Genomic DNA, 23,048 nt, shown 5'->3' on the forward strand with positions numbered 1-23,048 from the left:
GGATCTGGCTGGAAGGGGGGGGCAGGTACCTGTCAAAACCAGGTACTAGCTCCTCCCCCCTCCAAAAAAGAAGTGCCAAAACATAAAGAGGAGTGGGGCAGAAGGCAGACAAGTTGAACTACCCCTTTTCGGTGCACCCAGGGGCCTGCTGGAGCGGCGACAGTGCAGTGCTGGAGGGCTTTGATTGCAAGTCTGCCATAATGTGATTTTATGTGGTGCATAATACAACATTGTGGCCTAAGCCACCTGGGGGCCCCACTTAATAAAAAAAATAAATAAAAAAAAACACTGATCTTAATACTGCTTTACGGACTGTAAAAATGCAAAAGGCAACTGTCTAAAACTGGGAACATGCTGTGGGAGATGGTCAAAGACCATTGGCGTTCGGAGATAACAAAAAAAAGTAAAATAAAGCAGTCTGAATTGAAGGACATGCTACAGGAGGACTGCTCGACACTCTATATCTTTAGATTTATATGAAATTACTGTTTCTCCAACTTCCTACCTGCATTACTACCACTGACATTATGGAGACTGTGGAATATCAATGGGCTTCAGAGGGAGACAAGCAGAGAGCTGTAGAACTTTGTGCACAGCAGGTAGACCCAAGATCCCGGTTTGAGCACTCACTGCTGAACCGTTAAAAGTCGGCGCTGTTCAGCTCACACAGCATGTTGCCAGAAAGTTGCAGAAACCACATCGTGACTCTGCCACCCTGGCACATCTAATAAATGCCCAGAAGCAGAGCAGGCTCTTGGAAAAGCTTTTAGCACAAGTTTTTTTTTTTATTTCAGATTGCAATGATATAGTGGGGTAGCATTTTTAGCAGGTAATGGAACATGGGAACCACACAGTCAGTAGTACTAATTGTACAAGTGGCACACACATGCCGCCTATTCACAAACTAACTTTAACGTGTCCTTTACTAGAACTGATCAAGCATGTATGGGCACCTTAAAAAAATAAAAAAAATAATGGATTACACTTTAAAGGGTAGCTCCACTTTTGTGAGAAAAAATAAAATAAAATAAAAAATATATATAATAAATTGTATAGCATATATACAGTGCCTTGAAAAAGTATTCATACCCCTTGACATTTTGTCATGTTACAACCAAAAACGTAAATGTATTTTATTGGGGTTTTATGTTATAGACCAACGCAAAGTGGCATAAAATTGTGCTGTGGAAGAATTTTTTTTTTTTTTGCAAATAAAGATCTGAAAAGTGTTGCATGCAAGTTGCACTCTCCAGTTTTATAAAACCAATCCCAAATTGTCAAAGCAACAACCAGTTGCCAGTATTGTCGCTTACCACAAAACAAGATACTAATAACTATGGGCCTTACACCCAGCCTATATGGACTGGTGGCAAATCAGGTCCTTTCCAGTGCTGAATAGTATTGGGATTTGAGAAGTTACTAACCCCCAACAGTAAAAATCAGTCTGTATATGCAGTAAATCACGCTGGTTATACTCACTGTGGAACCTAAGGAGTTAATCCTCTGCATTGTATAAAAGGGTTGTTTGATCCGTCTACTCTTATCCTCCCCTTCTTCCACAGTCCCCAATCTGCTGATAGAACAGAGCGTTGGGGGGCACTCTGCACATGCTGAGTTTGGTGTAGGGCCAATCAGCACTGTCCAGACCGAGGGTCAGGGGTCCTTAACCCCTTCCCAGCTAGTGTCATTGGTGCAGCGACAGTGCATATTTTTTAGCACTAATCACTGTATTAGTGTCACTGGTCTCCAAAAAGTGTCAGTTAGGTGTCCGACTGTCAACCACAATATCTCAGTCCCAATATAAGTCACTGATCACCGCTGAAAGAAAGATATCCCATAGTTTTCAGAAACTATAACTTTTGCGCAAATCAATGAATATACGTTTATTGGGATTTTTTCACCAAAAATATGTAACAATACATATTGGCCTAAATTGATGAAGAAATTTGATTTTTTTTATTGGATATGTTTTATAGCAGAAAGTGAAAAAGAAAATATATATTTTTTGTTTTCCAAAATTGTCAGTCCTTTGTATTTATAGCGCAGAAAATAAAGACTGCAGAGGTGATCAAATACCACCCAAAGAAAGCTCTACTTGTAGTGCAAATACGATATACCGTATATATCGGCGTATACCGAGCGCGTAATAGGGAGATAAAAACGGTACATTTTATTTGGGTACAGCATTACACGACAGCGCAATTGTCAGTTAAAGTAATGCAGTGCCGCATCTAAAAAAAAAACGGCCTGGTCATGAAGGGAGGTAAATCTTCCAGAGGGCAAGAGGTTAATTAAAAGTTTAATTTAGGGGTGAAAGTCTCAAATTAAATTGGTTACACTGCCAAACAGAATCAGCAGACCAAAGCACTTCTTTAGCTGCAACTAAAATATAGGACAGTGGAGATATGTCACTTATCTCTTTTCTTGTCAAAGGAGAAAAATCGTTTTTGCAGGGACCTTTATTAAGTCCAAGGAGGAAGCGTGATAAGAAAAAGGACTAGAAATCTGCACTCTGTTAGAATAATAAAGGTTAGAAAAACTTGATATACACAACATCTATTTATAACAAAACTCGTCTTTATTAGTAGAAAAAAAATAAAAAATTGGTATCGTGTATACAGTTTGGAAAATGCCAGAATATTTCTGTAAATCTCCTTGTGTATGAACTGTGCTAGCAAGTGTGGTCAGTGTAAAGATATCCCATAGCGTGAGATTTCTTATAATCACGGAATGTACATCCAAGATGCGGCCTCCTCATTTTTCCAGTGGTGCATAATTTAGAAGCTTTTCTATCAGGTCCACGTGAGCCAGAAGCATACGGCGACAGCAGTACCTCTTTAAGCCTAAAGCGTCCAGTGCATCTCTGTAAAACAGGTAATGGAAATTATATATAGTAAGAAGAGAGACCAAACTGACAGAAATAGGAATGAAAAAGCCCTGAACACAAAGTGCATAAGATTCTGGGGATCGATGCAGATACTACAATAGGTTCTTCAGTTTTAGATAAAATGGGAAAAGGTTAGAACCCCCGGTTTGTTTTACTGATATCCGGAACTCCATTAGAGATATTTCCCCCACTTTCTGTTTTGGGGAAAACCTTTTTACTACACAGGAAGTGAAGGGAAATCTGTAACAAGGAAGCAGACAATAAAACACCAACGTGGGTTCCAGTGGTGTCCTACTTAACTAAAAACATACTTCCATTTGTGTTGCTGCGGAAGCCTAACTCCGGTAAATAAACAATCCATCCTTGAGTGCCGCCCCCCCCCCCAAACGAACTGTAAGGGTTAAATGTTGCTGGGCCTACAACATACTGTACACACCCTGCCCGCTCCAGCACTCTCCTCCTTTTCCCGAATCTCTGATTTGTGAGTGGAGCCTCAGCATCCCCATGCACACCGCTTGCATAATAACATTCCAATGCAAGTTTTTTTTTTTTTTTCCTACTTTTCCCTCAGTTTCGGTCCCGACATTTTTCTGATGGGCTGGGCTTCTAATCCTTACCCAATCTATCCACAACTAAATAAGGTTTTGAATAAAGATGAATTTAAAATGTTTACCCAAATTAACCGAAAACCTATAGATAACCTTAATACCATAAATTTCTTTCAACACTGGAATAAATGTATTCTATCCAATGTCCAACACCTATTCCATAGGCTTCCACTTCCGGGAATGTTAATAGTATTCTGTGTATAATGCGAATGGTCTGGGTTAAAATAAAGGAGGCCTATGGCAGCAGAACTCATTGTGTTCTGATTCTCCATAAAAGGCAAATTCAGTGCAAGTGACTTCCTCAATATCTGACATAGCTACACCCTAATGGCTGTGTAAGCGTCTCGAAAGATGTTAGATGGCCATCGCATTTTGAGAGAGAGACCTTAGGCTGGTATGTTTATAGTTACACTAAAAGTGTAAAATAAAATAAAAAATAAATGGCCAAAAATAGTTGTCGTTTAATTGTTCTCTCTCTATGCTCCCTCTATTGTTTTGCCCTGTTTTACTGTATTTTATGCTTAACTGTAATGTTTTTTGTTACTGTGTTTTATCATGTTTCCTTTGCAGGCATGTTTTACCGTTATACTGCAATGTTATTTTGTTAACCATTATTTCCTTTGCAGGTATGCCAAATGGTGTATTTTGGCATAGCACATGGGATGAACAAAATAAAAGAACGGTGCATGCATGCCCATCATTAGAAGCATGTGGTTGCAGGGTGGTATTCTAATGGTGGGCATACCGTCGATCATTGTGAACGGAGAAATATGAAAAAAAAAAAAAAAGAAGAAGGGGGAGAACCCAACCCACAGGCTGCATAAAGAAAAGAAAAGAAAAAGAAAAAGAAAAAAAAAAAAAAAAAAAAAAGGGATACCTCACTTCTGTCTGGGCGGGTCTCCACTCTACCATTTAAAAGGCAGTCTGCCCATTAAGCGGACAAAAAGTAAAACCCCCCCCCCCCCCCCCAAAAAAAATAAAAACTACCGGCTGTAGGTCTCCTCGTCGCCTAGAAGTGGCGATTCTTTAGGAGCACCAAAGAAGGAGAATGAGCCCAATCATTAGCCACTCCTGGATGTGGTATGGAAGGAATGGACTCTGGAAAAAGAGCCTGGCCTCTCAGGACAGCACCCAACTCCCCACTAGGTGTTCCCTTGCCAGAGGAAACAAAAAATGATAAGCTGTGGGGAGAAGCCTCCTTTTAAGTTTGGTAGATGTGGTGTTTTCTGTGGTGAAATGGGAGGTGCCACTTTCTCAGGTTCTGCCCTGAAAGACGTTTAGGAAATACTTTGTGAAAAAAAAATTGCAACACCCACCAATTTAATGGCGCATCCGCTTTAAAAAAAATATATAATGTTTGGGGGTTCAAAGTAATTTTCTAGCAAAGAAAAAAAAAAAGTCCCCCCCCATGAAGAAAAAAAAGTCATAAAGGACTTGGTGGTTCAAGTAGTTAGAAGAGTGGTTGATGTGGTGGCATCTGTCTTTTTTCATTTATATCCAGAGGTGATCAAATACCACCAAAAGAAAGATTTTTGTTGGGGGGGGGGGGGGGGGGGGAAGGTGCAATTTTAGTTTGGGTACAGCATCGCATGACCGCACAATAGTGTTCTGGTCTACCTGTCTGTCCCTTTGTGAGTAACGAGGGTTCAGATAAGTCCGCAATATAGAATGCACTTTTTTTCCCCCTCTGGTATCCTATCCTCTTCTCCCATCTTCTTTTTCTCTATCCTCTTCTCCCATCTTCTTTTTCTCTAACTTTGATTTACTTTTCTTCCTTTACCCTGTTCTCTCCCAGTTTTTTGGTGGGGAGTGGGACGTTACAGTAAAGGGAAGGGGTTTTATTTTTTTCATTTTAAATTCCTTACACATGGTATAACAGCATTTTTTTTCTTTAACATTCAGCTTCATGGAGCACAGGACAGTTGATACCGACTTCATGGAAGCGCCATCATGGTATCTCCCTTTCCTCCCCCCCTTTTGGGGGCTGAGGTGATGGGAAGGTCCTGAGCCCCCAATGGTTGCCATGGGGGAGGCAGTATAGTTTTTTTTTCCCCCTTTTGTCTGCTTTTATTTTCGACCTATTTTATGTTCTCGTTTTGTGGTAATTTAGGTTCCTGGTAGGTCAAAAGATGTTAGTTTTCTTCCTGAACAGTTTTCTCCAGAAGTGCTCCAGAACGAATATTTAGCAAATGAAATGAAAACATTTAATCCAATACATTCCGGGGGTCTGGAACACTACCTGGTTCAGACCCGCTATTGCCTTGATGGTTATCAATCCTTGCTAAGATAGACAAACACAGCGGTGAATAAATTATACATACCCTTCAGTGTATTCTGCCTGCAGTAGTCCAAGATAAGCCTCCCACTTATTTCCAACAATCTTCCCACATGTGAAGCATCTGACGGGGATAATCATTTTGCTGAAGTCCTTAACGGGAAACAGACAAGAAATTGGGTCACAAGCCATGATAAGATGGAGCTAAATAATAACTGTTCCTCCGAGACCTTGCTATGCTCCTGCTCTGGGCAATGCAGCCCTCGGGAGATAAGTCTGTTTAAATTATAATAGGCCAGTGTATAAACCAGCTTGTGGAACTATCTGTGTGGATTCCGTGCTTTCTATGGAGGTGGTTGTCAGCACTGGCCCGATTAGAAAAAAAAAAAAAAAAATAGAGTTTTACTGTAGAAACCATTCCAATCTGTAGAGAACATTATGCATTTGGTTGGTTGGCTGCACATTACAAGCAGTGCAATAAAGCTTAGAAAAAGTATGCAGTGGATTCAGTGTTAAAGCAGAATGTCATTTTCAATAAAGTGGAAAGCTATTCCCATGGATGGGCTGTGGACTATCCATTGGGTTCTATGGATTTCTGAACTGGAGTTGTGAAATTCTGGCGGAGCAGTTCTGTGTAAGCGTCACAGCTACTTTTTTTTTTTTCTTTAAAGGGAGATCTATAGTCATAGCACACACTTTCATTTTTTAACAGTATAGCAATAAATTAATACAAACAGTAGTTATAGTGCCTTAAGAAGTATTATACACCTTGAAATGTTTCACATTATGTCATGTTACAGCCAAAAACGTAAATCTATTGTATTGGGATATTAGGTGATAGACCAACACAAAGTGGCGCATAATTGTGAAGTGGAAAAATAAGTTTCAAAACTTTTTTCAACCAAAATATCTGAAAAGTGTGGCGTTCATTTGTATTTAGCCCCCTTAAGGCCTCATGCACACTGGACGTTTTTACAGCAGCTGTTTTTGGCAGTTGACGTTTTTTTCTACAGTCAATAAACTCTCCATCATGTTATCCTATGTGTCCATGCACACATAGGCTGTTAGCAGTTTTGGGCAGTGGCGTTTTTTGAGCAGTAAAAAAAACAAAAAAAAAAACACTAATGGGTTCTGAGAGACGTTTTTCAGCTGTAAAAACGCTCTAACGCTGATAAACGCTCAAAAACGTCACTCACCAGCATTTTTTAATGTTTTTGATCCATTTGAAAAAAAATTTATAAAATTCTCTTCAACCAAAAAACATTAGCGCGGAAAACCGCTATTGAAAAAACGTTGAAAAAAGTTCAAACTCACTGCAAAGCTACTGGCGTTTTTAGAACGTTATTTTAATGTCCAGTGTGCATGAGGTCTTATGCTGGCCATACACTATACGAAAATTCGGCTGACAGTCGGTCGTTAAAGCGGGGGTTCACCCTATCAATAAAATTTATTTTTTTTCCCCTCTAGCATAAAATGAGGCATAGTAGCGCGAGCTACAGTATGCCCATCTTTATTTTTTTAGCCCCGTACTCACTGTGCAATCGTAGAGAGAAGATTCCGACTCCCCGAGGGGGGAATGGGCGTTCCTATGGAGAGGGAAGGTGATTGACGGCCGGCTCTGGCACGCCACGCTTCTCCGGAAATAGCCGAAATAGGACTTGGCGCTTCACGGCGCCTGCGCATAGTCTGTGCGCAGGCGCCGTGAAGAGCCGAGACCTGTTCCGGCTGTCTTCGGGGAGCGTGACGTGCCAGAGCCGGCCGTCAATCCCCTTCCCTCTCCATAGGAACGCCCATTCCCCGCGGGGAGTCGGAATCTTCTCTCTACGATTGCACAGTGAGTACGGGGCTAAAAAAATAAAGACAGGCATACTGTAGCTCGCGCTACTATGCCACATTCTATGCTAAAATGTTATGGAGGGTGAACCACCGCTTTAAGAAAGATCTTTCATTTTTCGAACAGTTAATGGGCACAAAAATCGCTAATCGTTTGGACGTTTTTGAGCCCAAAAAACGAAGGACAAGTTTGGAAATTTTCTGCCGAACGAACGATAAATCGGAAGGTTAATGTGTTTCCCGTCCGAACTTTCTGCACTAGGTATATGTAAAAAAAACACGAACCAATTTTTTTTATGTCCACTGAACGATTTATCGCTCATTACATGACGGCACTATCGTTTGCGCTCACGACCGAACTTTCGTATTTCGAAAGTTCGGTCGGACGATTTTTCATGGAGTGTATGGCCAGCATTACTCTGATACCCCCAACTAAAATCTAGTGAAACAAATTGCCTATAGAAGTTACCTAATTAGTAAATAGAGTCCACCTGTGTGTAATTTAATCTCAGTCCAAAAATACAGCTGATCTGTGAAGCCCTCAGGGAGGTATGTTTTGAGAACCTTAGTGAACAAACAGCATCATGAAGGCCAAAGAACACACCAGACAGGTCAGGGATACAGTGGAGAAATTTAAAGCAGGGTTAGGCTATAAAAATATATCCCAAGCTTTAAACATCTCACGGAGCACTGTTTAATCCATCATCTGAAAATGGAAAGGAGTATGGCACAACTGCAAACATACCAAGACATGGGCATCCACCTAAACTGACAGGCCGGCAAGAACAGCATTAATCAAAGAAGCAGATAAAAGGCCCATGGCAACTCTGGGGGAGCTGCAGAGATCCACAGCTTAGGTGGGACAACTATTAGGCGTGCACTCCACAAATCTGGCCTTAAAAGAAGAGCACCATGTGTGGCAGAAAACAAACACTGCACATAACCCTGAACACACCATCCCCACAGTGAAACATGGTGGTGGCAGCATCATGTTGTGTGGATGCTTTTCTTCAGCAGGGACAGGGAAGCTGGATGGAGCAAAATACAGGCAATCTGAAGAAAGTACCCTATTAGAGCCTGAAAACAACCCTAAACACACAACCAGAGCTAGAATAGAATGGTTTAGAGCAAAAGCATATTCATGTGTTAGAATGGCCCAGTCAAAGTCCAGACCTAAATCCAATTGAGAATCTGTGGCAATTAAAAAAAATTCACTCTAGATGTGCAAAGCTGGTAGAGACATACCCAAAAAAGCTTGCAGTGAAAGGTGGTTCTACAAAACCTACGGAAAGAAGAAGAGCGAAGAAGAATTTCAGAAATTTTTCCACCTTTAATGCGACCTAAAAACTGTACAACTCAGTTGAACAAACTGAATTGAGGTGGAGGAAAAACAAAACAAAAAACGTGTGTGTATATATATATGTGTGTAGCGCCCCTTACTGTAAGTATGGGCATTACGCTAAAATTTGTGGTGAATGGGAGGATTAGTTTACTCCTATTCATAATTTGTGGAAATTTGGGTTGTTGCCAATTTCAGAATCTGTCCTGTAGGTCAGTCTGCACTCGCGGCAGTTGGCGCTAGAGGGGTTCTGACAGACCCACCTTCCCCAGCAGCCAATGCGGAGCCTCACCCCAATATTGAGAGGGGCCCCAGCGACTTGCTGGGTCCCAACCTTCGGCTGTAAGTATCCTAAGCTGGGAGCTGTGCGATCGGCTCAAGGAGAACCTAGAACTAGAGGTTGTCCAGGAGGCCTAGACGAACCATCTGGGATCCGGTCACCACGCCGCATGACAGGTATGCCTAAGCGGTCAGTTGGCGACACAAAAAATCTGAATTGACTGGGAGGATTCACTCATCCTGATCTCACATACCTCAAATTGATAAAGCCTGTACCAGAGGCTCCGAGTCAGGCCGGTGCTACAGGCCTGTTCCTCCCAGTGATCTTTAAGTGGCCCTCCGGCTGCCAGGCATGCGATAGTCGCCTGTCCGGGGGCACTTTACCCACCCTGATAGGGGTGGCGAAGAATTGAGTTACACTAGTGCTAAGAGCAGGCTTGCTCTTTTTCATATCCAAGGCCTGATACTAAAGTTTCTCTACGCTCATCAATCTTTCTCTATTGTGTGCCATGTTGGCCAAGTTGGGCCTTGGAATAAAGCATTGAAAACTCATTCTGGACACTTGCTCTTCATCTACACTCATGGATGTCACCCCTAAACCAAGCCAAGAAGGTAAGCCGATCCCAAACTAATCAGCGGCTCCTTCGGGGGAAGCGATACATACACACACATATATATAATATATGTGTGTGTATGTATGCAAGTGTGCGCACCCTTGAATACTTTGCTGAAGCAACTTTTGATTTTATTAGAGCACTGTCTTTTTGGGCTAGGGTCGTTTAGCATGGCACATCTTGACGTGGCAATATTTGCCCACTATTGTTTGCAAATCTGTCAGATTGTGAGGGCATCTCCTGTGTAGAGGTAGACCGATTAATTGTCATTGGCCGATTATTAAAATTAGGCCGACTGACCTCCTGTTCCTCTCCCTTCTTCACACAGTGGCCAGGGTGGGCGGGACCCTGCAGCTATATTGCAACAGCCAATGGGAGGGTATCTGGGCGGGCCCCCATGTGTATGTGGCCCGCCCCCTTTCTAAAGCAGCCCAATCATTGGCTGGTGTAATTTAGCTGCTGGGTCCCACCCACCCCCGACATTGAGCTGACAGCTCCTCTCACTCTCCTTTCTGTTAGTTTCACACAGTTACACTCTGCTTAGTGTAAAACCTGCCAGTGCCAGCCGCCAGTGTCACCTGCCAGTGCCAACCAGTTCCAATTGCCAGTGCCATCTGTTCCAAACTAGTGCCATCTTGACTCGAGGACATCAAGTGTGTGCTAGAGCGACAGGAGTAAGCAGGAAGGAGTGGAGTGGGTGAGGTTTCCCCCCCCCCCCTAAATCGGCCTAATAAAAACAGCATCATATACCCCTTATTCTAAATATCGGCATCGGCCAGAGTAAAAACCCATATCGGTCTACCTCTACTCCTGTGGACAGCCCTCTTCAGATCACCCCACAGATTTTCAGATGGGATTCAGGTCTGGGCTCTGGCTGGACCATTCCACAGCCAATACTTGCCAGATATTGCTGCAGCTCCTTTAATGTTGCTGTAGGCAGCCTTCCTGGCCAGTTTTCGTCTCATCTTATCTATTTTGGGGCGATGTCCAGTTCTTGGCAATGCCACTGGTGTGCCAAACTTTCTCCACTTGATTAAGACTGTCTTCACTGTGTTTCATTGTACATCTAATGTCTTGGAAATTCTTTTGTACCCTTCTCCTGACTGATACCTTTTAACAAAGGTGCCTCTGATGCTTTCGAAGCTCTCTGCGGACCATGACTTTTGCTGTAGGATGCGGCTCAGAAAACATCAGGGAAGACCTACTGAACTTTATTTGGGGTTAATCAGAGGCACTTTAAAATGATGGCAAGTGTGTACTGACTTCTATTCAACATGAGTTTGAATGTGATTGCTTAAAAGCGGTCCTCCACCCTAAAGTGGAGTCCCGCTGATCGGAACCCTCCCCCCCTCCGGTGTCACATTTGACACCTTTCAGGGGGGAGGGGGGTGCAGACACCTGTCTAAAGACAGGTATTTGCACCCACTTCCGGCCACACGCTACGGGCGAAAGACGGGCATTCCGTCACATCCCGTCTGTCGCCCGTTGTGTGCTGGGAACACTCGGCTCCCAGCACACAGCGTGTGAGCCAATCGGCGGGCGCAGCGCGACTCGCGCATGCGCCGTAGGGAACCGGGCAGTGAAGCCGCAGCGCTTCACTTCCTGGTTCCCTCAGCGTGGATGGCGGGGGGAGCAGCAGAGTGACGAGCGATCGCTCGTGCTCTGCTGCGATCGGCGCTGGACTCCAGGACAGGTAAGTGTCCTAATATTAAAAGTCAGCAGCTGCAGTATTTGTAGCTGCTGGCTTTTAATATTTTGTTCCCATGGCACATCCGCTTTAATTCTGCACACAGCAAAAAGATTTAAGTTAGTTTTCAATTAAGTTGTACAGTTTATAGGTCACATTAAAAGGTGAAAAAAGTTCTGAAATTATTTATCTTTGTTTAAATTTTCTTACATCACAGAAACCTGACATTGCAACAAAGGTATGTAGACTTTTTTTTTATATCACTTTATGTGCCACTTTGTGTTGGTCTTGCACATAAAATCCATTTACATTTTTGGTTGTAACATAACAAAAGGTATGAATACTTTTGTCAAGGCACTGTCAATCCAGTATAAGCTTAACTTGAAAAATCTCATTTTATGCTGCGAGTTCTGCTTGTCATCTCTTTCCACAACTTTATGGATTCCCTGCATGCTTTGCAGCTCCTCCTCTGCTGTTTACTTTCAAATTTAAGGACTAGATATCCCATGGTACCTTTGTCTGCAAGCTGTGATTCCTGTATTCAACTCCTGAATCTCCTCCTCAGCACCTCTGTAGTTCAGAAGGCAGGCTCTGTGACATGTGTGACACAGCAGGGCATAGTAAATGTGTGTCACAAAATAAATGTGGAGGGAGCTTGTGAGCAGTGTGAGATTAAGGGCCAATTCACACTGCAACACAGAGCAGCAAGAGCGACTCACCATGATAAAACGTTTGTTACTGCATATAGTGTGAACTGACCCTAAAGCAGAACTAAACTGCATCTGAGCACCACAAACCAAAAATGCCATTTAATTCCTTTTTAATATTTAAAGCAAACTTCCCCATCCATCCATGTCCCCAATGCCTTATTTTGCTGAAAAATCTATTTGAAAACCACTTCATAGTATTTCTAGCCAGGTCCACCTTGAGCAAGGGTAACTGATTCAAGTAGCATTTACTTCCTGGAATCCATGTGCTCAGGCATTCAGACAGGAGGGTGTGCTTAGCTGAGATAACCCTTCCTCTCCTTCTGAAGACTACTGGGATGTATTTAAAACCGTTTAAAACATAGGAAAGCATATCATATCTATTTTATAATGCTAGCAGCAGAAGGATTAAAAATAGTCAATGTTGATTGAGAGGGTTAAATTCCGCTTTAATAGGAGTAGGCTAGAAATAATTAAAATACAACCATGACAAATGTCTCTCAATCTGGCAACCATGGCTAGACTACACCCCTGTGGATTTCTGTAGGCGGCCTCCACAATTCCATCCTACAGGCCTCCCCCTTGATTCTGGCAGCTTTCTCATACTCCTCCTCCCCCCCCCCCCCCCCCCATTTGTTTTTTCAGAAAGTTTGACAGACGCTAAAACACATATTAAAGGCTTTTGGGTACATGACAGTTGTTGATATACAATGATTGATATACATAGGTTTAAACGATGCTTTGCAGTGAAATGTACTAGCCATAAAACTAAAAATCACAAAAATATTAATAGGAATTACAATGTGAATGTCATGTGATTCTTTGCATGTGTTCTATGAAACCAAAGAGAACCAGCAAAAAGAAAGGACAAAGTGAGGAAGAGAAGGAGTATAGAAGTGAGAGTGGATGGGTAGGAATGTAGAGGGGTTGAGCAGGCTGCTGGGACCAGTCACACTATGGTGGGTGTTGCTAAAACTCCAATAGTTGCTGGTTAAAGCTGCGAGGAAGATGGGTAGAAACCTATGGATCCTAAATTTGGCGGAATTCGGACATATTGCTCTGAAGCCTAGCGATACGTTTCTCATTAAGTAGAGTCCAATGTACTCAAGATTTGACCTCAGTGACGGACAGGTGTTTCGGGTGTCATGAAAAGAAATTGGAATTTAGACAGTCCCTCTGGTTTCTGGTTGAGGAGGGCCTCCAGTGGGTAAAATGGCACTGGTTAAAGCAGGGCTCCAGTCATATATATATATATATATATATATATATATATATATATATATATATATATATATATATATATATATATATATATATATTTTTTTTTTATTAAAATTATATACATAACATATTCCCTTAAGCATACCAACAGCTCCCTAATCGATCAGCCAATCATAGTAATCACTTGCCTTTATGCTACATGTCGTTTTCTGACCGTTTCCATTGCATGTGTGGGAATCAGCTGCCCAGTTGCTGTTTCTTCCCCGTTTACGGTGGAGAGGTGCATGCTGGGTAACTAGCATGCACCTCTCGAATGACTATATACACAGCACAGTTATAGCGGCTTTTCGTTATTAAAAAAAACCTTACCTGTTCTGTGACAATCTTCTCCCTGAATTAGCTGCTGCAGTCCCACGATCGCTGCTCTTTGATTCTCTAAAACTCCCTCTTGTGCGTCAGCAAGGCTACTGTGAACTAAGGGCTTTGTGCCTTTTTTACAAATGGCGCTGTGATCCACCTCAATCGTGTCATTTCTTTTATGGAAATAACACGATTTTTTGATGACACTCATTTCCCAGGAGGCCACTCGGTATAGGAATAGGAGAAGATATACCGCGGTCCAGGAAGAAGGCAGATTAGCTATTCTGCCTAGCAGCAAAAATATCGCAATAAGCATATATTGATTGGTTTGCGCAAAAGTTATAGCGTATACAAAATAGGAGATAGATTTAGGTCATTTTTATTTTTTTACTATTAATGGCGGAGATCTGCGATTTTTGTGACCGCGACATTGCGGCGGACATATCGGACACGTTTTTGGGACCATTCACATTTATACAGCGATTAGTGCTATAAAACTGCACCGATTACTGTGTAAATGTGACTGGCAGGGAAGGAGTTAACACTGGGGGGCACTGAAGGGGTTAGTACGTTTCCTAAAGTGTGTTCTAACTGTAGGGGGACTCGGACTCACAAGGGGAGGAGACCAATGTGTGTTCCTCCGTACTGGGAACACACATCGGTCTTTTCACCTCTGACAGGAGGTGGATCTGCGTTTACACACACAGATTCACACTCCTGCCGCGATTGCCGGCAATAGCGGGTGGTTAAACGAAAGACCACCCCTCGTTTTTGGATATTTAAATAAAAATGTTCCCCCCCCTTTAGTACCATATTTGGATATACAAGTGTACGTCCGATTCAGCCGGGCCCAGGACGTCACATCCTCTTCTTCGGCGAGCACCCCCGTTGTATTCTGGGACCTGTGTGATCCCCAGAAGACACCTGAATATTCGAGTGGCAGGGGAGGTGACCCCTTAGATACGAGGCTTCTAAAAAGCCATTTACCCCCTCTAAAACTCATTAATCCTTATAACCCCATCACCTTCCCCTTAAAACACTTTACCAAGTGTTCAAAATCTGAGGCCTCTAAAAAGCCGTAAAACCACTAATAACTTACCCCCCCCTTTTTTTATATCCTCCCCATTACACACTCAAAAGCCCCCCCCCCCCAAATAAAAAGAAAAATAATTTCTTAAGAAATAAACTGCGTCGCTTTAACTGACAATTGCGACGTGGCTCCCAAACAAAATTGGTGTCATTTTTTTCCCACAAATAGAGCTTTCTTTTGGTGGTATTTGATCACCTCTGCGGTGTTTTTTTTTTGCGCTATAAACAAAGAGCGACAATTTTGATAAAAAAAATTCAATATTTTTTACTTTTTGCTATAATAAATATCCCCCGAAAAAACATAAAAATTATTTCTCAGTTAAGGCCGTATTCTTCTACCCATTTTTTTTTTAAATAAAAAAATAAAAAAAAATTCGCAAGAAGCGTTATTGGTTTGCGCAAAATTTATAGCGTTTACAAAATAGGGGATAGTTTTATTGCATTTTTATTAATATATATATATATATATATATATATATATATATATATATATATATATATATATATATATATATATATATTTTTACTACTAATGGCGGCGATCAATGATTTTTTTCATGACTGCGACATTATGGCGGACACATCGGACAATTCTGACACATTTTTGGGACCATTGTCATTTTCACAGCAAAAAGTGCTATAAAAATGCATGGTTTACTGTGAAAATTACAATTGCAGTTTAGGAGTTAACCACTAGGGGGCACTGTAGGGGTTAAGTGTAACCTCATATGTGTTTCTAACTGTAGGGGGGCGGGGCTGGACGTGTGACATTGATCGTCTTTCCCTATATCAGGGAACAGACGATCAATGACACTGCCACAACGAAGAACAGGAAAGGTGTGTTTACACACACCTCTCCCCGTTCTTCAGCTCCGGTGACCGATCATGGGACACCGGCGGCTACCGGGTCCCAGAGCTTCAGACCAGGTCACGAGCGCGCCGCGCTCGCGACCCCACAGCTGGGCTTAAAGAAACACGTACAGGTACGTGATTGTGCCCAGCCGTGCCATTCTGCCGACGTATATCTGCGTGAAGGGGTCCTTAAGTGCTTAAAGGGGTACCCTATTGCCCCCAACCAAGGCCTCCACATTCTCGCAAACTTCCTATAGTTACCCTGTCTAATGAGCCCCGCTCTTTCGCTACAAATCGTTAAATTGATGGTTGCTACCCAATTTTCTACCGATGGAGGAGTCTGTGCCTGCCATTTCTGGGCAATTATCTTGCGTGCCTGAAATAGGCATCTCAATACAACTTCCAAAGTACCTGGCGGGACTCTACGTTCCTCCATGCTCCCTAGGAGGCAAGTTGTGGCCACTGGTTGGAATGAGGTCCTAAAGATTTAATTGACCCTGTCTATCTCCACGCAATATCTAAATAGCTTCGGACACGACACTTCCAGACCATATGTATAAAATCACCTGTCGCCTTGCACATTCAACATTTTGTCTCCACCCGAGTTTAAACATTTTTTTTAGGGGTATGATGGACTCGTGTGTAGTAAGAACAAATAAGACAATTTCTGCGCAGCAGCAATTGAAACCAGTGCTCCTCGTTCTAGGATCTTGTCCCACTGTTAGACAGTTACTGTCCCCACGTCTCTTTCCCACCCTGCTCTTGGAGGGTCCTGCTCTACTTATTACTCTAGCCCCCAAAGTAGTTTTTATCTCTGAAATTAGGCCTTTAGATGTTCTTGCCATAATTATTTTAAGGAGGGCGGGTATCGGGGTCCATTCAACTATTTGTGATCTAAATTGTGCTTGGATGGCATGTCGAATCTGGAGGTATTTAAAGAACGTCTTATTTGGTATATTGAATTCCCGTCTTAGATCTAAGAACGTTTTCATGGCGTTTCCCTCAAACAGATGAATTAAGCGATTTATACCCTGTCTCTCCCATTCCCAGGGTTTCTCTATAACCGTTACTTCCCTCAAATTTTTATTGTTCCATAGGGGGGAGAATTCTGTTACCCCAGCATACCCCATCAATGCCTTCGTTGTCTGCCATATTTTGACGACTAGTTTTATGGTCGGGCATCTGTGGGAAAAAGATTCTGCCTCTAGAGCCTCCACTAATATATTGTGTGGGGTCCCCATTAGCATCAGTCATTGGTGTTTTCTAGCATTGGGGTTCCACAGACCGCCAAGTGTTGCAGCTAAGATGCCAGAAAATATGATCTCAGGTGCGGAACCGCCATGCCCCCCTCTTTTATTAGTACCGACCAAGTTTTTGCTTGCCACTAGGGACTGATCTTTTGCCCTTCTACATAAGGACACAGATATCTCACTTATGTGAGGGGCTTCAGCACTGTATTCTTAGTAGAGAAAATCAGTTTTTGTGTTTCTGCGTTTCCAGAACAGGGTCTGTTGTCCGGATACTTCAAAGATTTGGGTGGGAGAAGCCTCTACCCAGGTTCCTTAAAGCAGAGGTTCACCCTTTAAAACATTTTTTGACACTACACAAAGTCGCGCCATCCTACCGACACAAGGCCGGTGTTTTTTTTTTTTGTCAGCACATACCTGTTAATCCCGATTTTCACCTCACGGCGATCCCGTGGGAGTGGGCGTTCCCAAGCACTGCCTGTGATTGACAGTCTTCCGAACAGCGCATACTGCGCGTCACAGGTTGCCGACAGAACCTGAACATCGGTGCGCAGGCGCCGTATAGAGCCGCACCGACGTTCGGGTTTTTCCGGCAACCTGTGACGCGCAGTATGCGCCGTTCGGAAGCCTGCTCTCCTCTGTGGACCACTGCACTACTAAAGCCACAGATAATTTTTTATTTGGTATGTACATGCTATGTGTTAGAAATATTAGGGCCTTAAAAAATGCGATTGGTAGTCAGAAAACGATATGTGCAATTTATGCTCCGAGAATGCCTGGGGATGCTCCTTAGATGTTGAGCCTCTGTATATGGCAAGAAAAAAATGATAAAAATGTTGTTTGACAATTAGTCATGCTACACTGTATCCAAAGTGTGAAAGCTGAAAATTGGTCTGGGATAGGTGGTGTATAAGTGCCCATGTTTTAAAGTGGTTAAGTAGCCGGACTCTTCTACTACGAAGCCATGCTGTTGTCAGATGCCGTTTAGCACTGTTCTGCTGAAATATGAAAGGTCTTCCTTGAAAACTATGCCATCTGGATGGAAGCATATGCTACTCTAAAAACCTGGATATATTATTCAGCATTGATAGTGCCTTTCCAGATGTGCAAGCTACCCATTCCATACGTGGGTGTCTAACCTGAGGTCCAATTGGGTTAAACATGCGACCCAGACATGTCTGGATGGATGCCATGCAAGCACAGAAGGTGGCCAGCAGGTACAAGCTAGGCACAGGCAGGTATGGAGGGATGTTGGGGATGCGGTGCAAGCATAGCAGCCGGCACTGAAAACCCAGGCACAGGTATGGCTGGAAGAATACTTGGGCTATCATTTTTGAAATAGCACCAGCAGCAGTGAAAACAGGGGACTCCAAATAGTGCCAGGCAAGTAAATGCTGCATGGCAGACCTCCCAGCACCCACTTAGATACAGTCATGCGGCTGTCTGTTACTCTCTAATGCCTTGTACACACAATCGGAATTTCCGATGGAAAAAGTAGACGGAATTTTCTCATCGGATATTCTGACTGTGTGTGTGCCCCATCGGAAATTCCGTTAGTCAGTATGGAACTCGACGAAAAAAAAAAAAAAAAAAAACAAATGCATGCTCAGAATCAAGTCGACGCCTGCTCGGAATCATTGAACTTAATTCTCAGCTCGTCGTAGTGTTGTACGCCACTGCGTTTTGTAAGGTCGGAATTTGGTATGACAGTGTGTATGCAAGACAGCTCGAACGTAATTCCATCAGAAAAATCCGTTGAGGTTAACCCCGCCGGAAATTCCGATCGTGTGTATGGGGCATTACTCTTTTAATAAAACATATTACAATAAAAATTATGTTTTATTACTCAGCTGGGCGCATCATCTTTATCAGAGATAACTTGTGATCTGCGCAACTTTTTCTGCTCATCAGCTATCCTTACTGTTAGTGTATTTTATGTGCTGCCCAAGACAATGTGGCCCGGGAAGGTCAAAAGGTTGGACACCCCTGCCATACACACAAATGCACGCTCATACCAAAGCATCAGAGATGCAAGTTTTTGAACTAAGCTCTTATAACAAGCCAGAAGGTCCCTCTTCTCTTTAGTCTGGAGTATGCAGCGCCCACGATTGCGAAAAACAATGCCAAATTTCAAATCATCTGACCACAAAACAGTTTTTCTACTTTGCAACAGACCACTTTAAATGAGCTTTGGTTCCAAGAAGGTAATGGCATTTCTGGATCATGTTCAGATATGGCTTCTTCTCTGCATGATGGAGCTTTACCCTGCATGTTTGGATGGCCCAGCAAACTGTGTTCACAGACAGTGATTTTTGGAAGTACCCTAGAACCCTCCAGAATCATGCCTGTTTTTATTGCAGTACCATCACAGGCATCCTATGTTCTTAGGCCTTTTCCCTTGTACACAGAGATTTCTCCAGATTCTCATGGTTTAATATGCAGGAGTGGAGGAATCAAGAGAAATATAAAGCATTTGCTTTGAATGGATGACAGTTGCAGCACCTGCTTATTATATGGGGTTCAGTCTGTCTTGTTACTTCAAAGAGAGAAGGGGAGAGAGGATGCAACAGAATGAAGGAGGAATGGGGCTCGGTGGCGGCAGTGCGAGTTTGGGGAAATGCACCCATATGGATGTCAAATTATGACTAGTGGCTGTGCAGCCGCTGAATCCCAAAACGGACATGAATGGGACAGCCTGCATGCACATATATGGAACAACTCTGCATTCCGTGTGGGCAAAGATGGCCCTCACATGGGTGTACAGTATGTATTGATGGGTCCTGTTTGAAGAAGGCTTATTAAACTTCTTTACATTCTGGTGACACGTATTTAACCATTTTATACAACACAATAAAAAAAATTGCAAAGTTGAAAAAAAAGATTTCATTTGTAAAAAAAAAAAATGTATAATGCTTTGTACAAGAATTAGAATTCCGGTATAATTATAGGTTCTTGCACACGGCCATATATAAGGGTGTAAAAATACACCTGAGTTTGCGGTGCCTGGGAGCAACGGCTGCTGCATAATTTTGCCCATAGACATGCATTACAGAATACATTGTATACATGGATCTCCACAGTACTTATGTTTACATATGCTAGTGTATGGGCGTATTTTTCCCCAAACACAAAATTGAAATCTGAAAGGAGAGGTGAAGGGTTCGAACCAATCAGGCTTTTATAGCATCAAAAAATAAATACTCTTAATTTAGTCTAATCAGAGCCAAGTCCGTGGCAGGGACTTGTTCCTTCCCAGCAACCTTAAAGTTCTATTTATCCTGGTGACCGCCATCTCTGGGAATGAAAATGAGGGAAGAGGAATGGGCAGTAATGCCTCCAATGGGCACAGGTGTTCCAGTGACAACTGTGTAAGAGGGGATTTCACCAACTTTGTAGAGATTTTCTCTCACTTCCTGTCTATTGGACAGGAAGATAGGGGAAATCTACACAATAGGATATGATGTGCATCCAAAAGGGGTCTATTGCCAGCATCTTCTGGCCAATGTTGGATTATGCAACTCCTGTGAACGTGCAGGAGCCAGGTATTCCAGTAAACAGGGTCTGCGCAAGCAATATTAAATAAACTGTGCATTATTCATTCAAAGGGATCTGGGGCGGGGATACATAAATCGTGGCAGCAGCAGGACAGTGATGCCACCCCACTTGCAGTCTATTGTTTACTTCCTCCAGCCTCATAACAGAAGGTCTGTAAGGCCTAATACACACCATCAGGTTTTTGGAGTTGGGGAAAAAAAAAAAAAAAATTATCTGATGTTAGAGCAGTGATCTCCCCTGATGTGTATTGTGTTCTGACAGAGACACGGCCCCCCTGCCAGAACACTTGAGTCAGCTGAGATCACTGATCGGTAACCCGGTTGACTGCTGGTTTTCCAGCATGCTCGGCCTGCTTATGTCGGACTGGCTGCCATACACACGGGCGGAATGTCGGCCGGTTCAATAAAAAACAACCAACATTAGCCCCCTGTGTACTAGGCTTTAAAGCGGAGGTTCACCCTCAAACTTAACTTTATCGCAATCATGTCTGCAGCCTTATAACATGCCTCTAGCGTTGTCTTTTTTTCCTATCTGAACCCTTACCTGTCTTCAGCCTCACTTCCGGGTCTTCTTCCCTGCGGGGAGTGGGCGGGTCGCTCCTTTTCCCCGACGAGGCGTAATTGGAAGCTGTGCGCAAGGTCTCCTGGAAGTGACGTTTCAACACTCACAGGAGACCATCCGAAATAGCAAGGCGTGTATTCTCGCGCTAGCTTGAGTGTCACCTGACGCGGGACACATGACTCGCAAAGCGCGTCATGCGACTAGGAATCCAGGAAGTGTTTGCTCGTGGGATTCAAAATGCCCACAAGCAAGATGGAACAGCACAGGACTATTTTTTATAAGTTCTTATTTTAGAAGAAAACAGAGCGGACGGACGTATGAGCGGCTAGCAGGTGAGTAGTACCTAGCTAGATTACCATGCTTTGCACATTACAAAAAAAAAAAAAAAGCAAAACCTGCAGAACCTCTGCTTTAATCTGTACAGACCCAAGGTGAAACAATACAGCAGCCTGCACATTACACCTACGAGGCATTGATCACATTTACAATGCTTTGCAGGCTTATATGCAGAAATGTCAAGACTGAACAATGTCATCACAGGGGACACCGAGAACACTGAACAGTTGGTGAGGTGGATAAGTCTTGCAACAGCATTCATGATGGACTGAAGGGAGATAGACTATGTAGAGATAATCCAATAAGGAGGGAGTTGCAGTAGTTGAGGCGAAAGATAACCAGGGAGTGAATTAGAAGCTTGGTGGTGTCATTGGTTAAAAAACTATTATGAGCTTGGTTTTGGATAGATTCAGTTTGAAGAAGTAGTGCGACATCCAGGCTGATATGTCTCTTAGTAAATCATTGATGTGTGAGGAGACTGATGGGGTGAGCTGAGGGGTTAGACATAGATTTGTGTGTCATCAGCATATAAATGGTAGCAGAAGCCATAGGAGGCCATCAGCTGACCAAGGGAGGATGCGTAGATCGACAATAGTAGATGTCCAAGGATAGAACCTTGGGGGACCCCAACGGTGAGAGGAGGAAGTGGAGTTGTAAGCGACACTGAAGGTGCGGTGAGATAGGTAAGATTCAAACGAAGGAAGAGCAAATGGAAAAGCAAAATCCTTTCTGTCATTGATCTGTAGTTCCATAGAAAACAGCTGGAATCTGCTACTCTACTGGAGGAACACCCGAGGGAAAGGTGAGATTACTGTGCGTCTCAGATTTGCCTGCAAATTAATTTATATTTTGCCTCCCATTATACACTATGCGTATTTTCCTCTGTCATTCCATAGAAAATAATAATCCCACTTCATCTCAATTTTGAACATCATCACTGAACATAGAAAGTATGCCTGCTAAAGATTAATCTGATATGACGATTGGTTCTGACTCCAGGTCACACCTTGCTTCCCATTATACTTTATGGGCTTTCCTTTCTATCATTCCATAGAAAACAGCTGCTATCCTAAATCTTACAAGCTGCTACTCTACATGAGGAACGCCTGTGGGAATGGTGCCGATACGTCTAAAGATTCTGTCACTATTTTTCCCCATTATTCTCTATGGGAATTCCATTTTGTTCTATTATTCTCTATGGGCATTCTATCTCACTGTTAAAGTCTATGGGAATTCCGTTCTGTCATTCCTTTTAGTATGTCCCATCACACACCCCCTCCATGTGTCAGTGATTGTAGAGAGGAGCCGAGTCCTGGCCTTGTATAGCACGCTGTACGTCTTATAAGCTTCCTGTGACTCCCGCTGCTCGCAGCCGCCAGAAATCACTACTATTAACGCTACAATAGGCCCTAACACTTCCCGTACCCAGACCTCACCTCTCTCCGGTGACTCCGGTTCCAGCTCACGTTATTCGGAAGTGGCTTCTCCTCACCACGTGATCTCTTTTCTCCCCGCCCCTCCTAGAAGCCGGTGTCCGCGCGGTCCTCCCTCTCTCAGGTACTGAGGGGTGTCGCAATGTGGTCCAGCGCCCTCTGTCT

General features: G+C 43.1%; 1 protein-coding gene across 1 annotated transcript; it reads right to left on the minus strand.

Moving 5' to 3' along the window:
* Positions 1-2,557: 2,557 nt before the first annotated feature.
* POLR2L (RNA polymerase II, I and III subunit L) lies at positions 2,558-22,993 on the minus strand. Its single transcript, XM_040328527.1, has 3 exons — positions 22,887-22,993; positions 5,817-5,923; positions 2,558-2,863 (listed from the first exon to the last, which is right to left on the minus strand). Exons 2-3 carry the CDS (start codon positions 5,909-5,911, stop codon positions 2,755-2,757), a joined length of 204 nt encoding a protein of 67 aa, XP_040184461.1. The 5' UTR covers positions 5,912-5,923; positions 22,887-22,993; the 3' UTR covers positions 2,558-2,754.
* Positions 22,994-23,048: the final 55 nt, after the last annotated feature.

Source organism: Rana temporaria, chromosome 11, assembly GCF_905171775.1.
Source record: "Rana temporaria chromosome 11, aRanTem1.1, whole genome shotgun sequence".
Classification (NCBI taxonomy): Eukaryota; Metazoa; Chordata; class Amphibia; order Anura; family Ranidae; genus Rana; species Rana temporaria.

What these genes read in the sequence shown, in the direction of transcription:
- POLR2L (XM_040328527.1), bottom strand. Translation starts at nt 5,911, where the DNA reads ATGATTATCCCCGTCAGATGCTTCACATGTGGGAAGATTGTTGGAAAT. An exon ending in CAGGCAGAATACACTGAAGG is followed by an intron (nt 2,864 to 5,816) that starts GTATGTATAATT and finishes CCTGTTTTACAG; the next exon opens with AGATGCACTGGACGCTTTAG.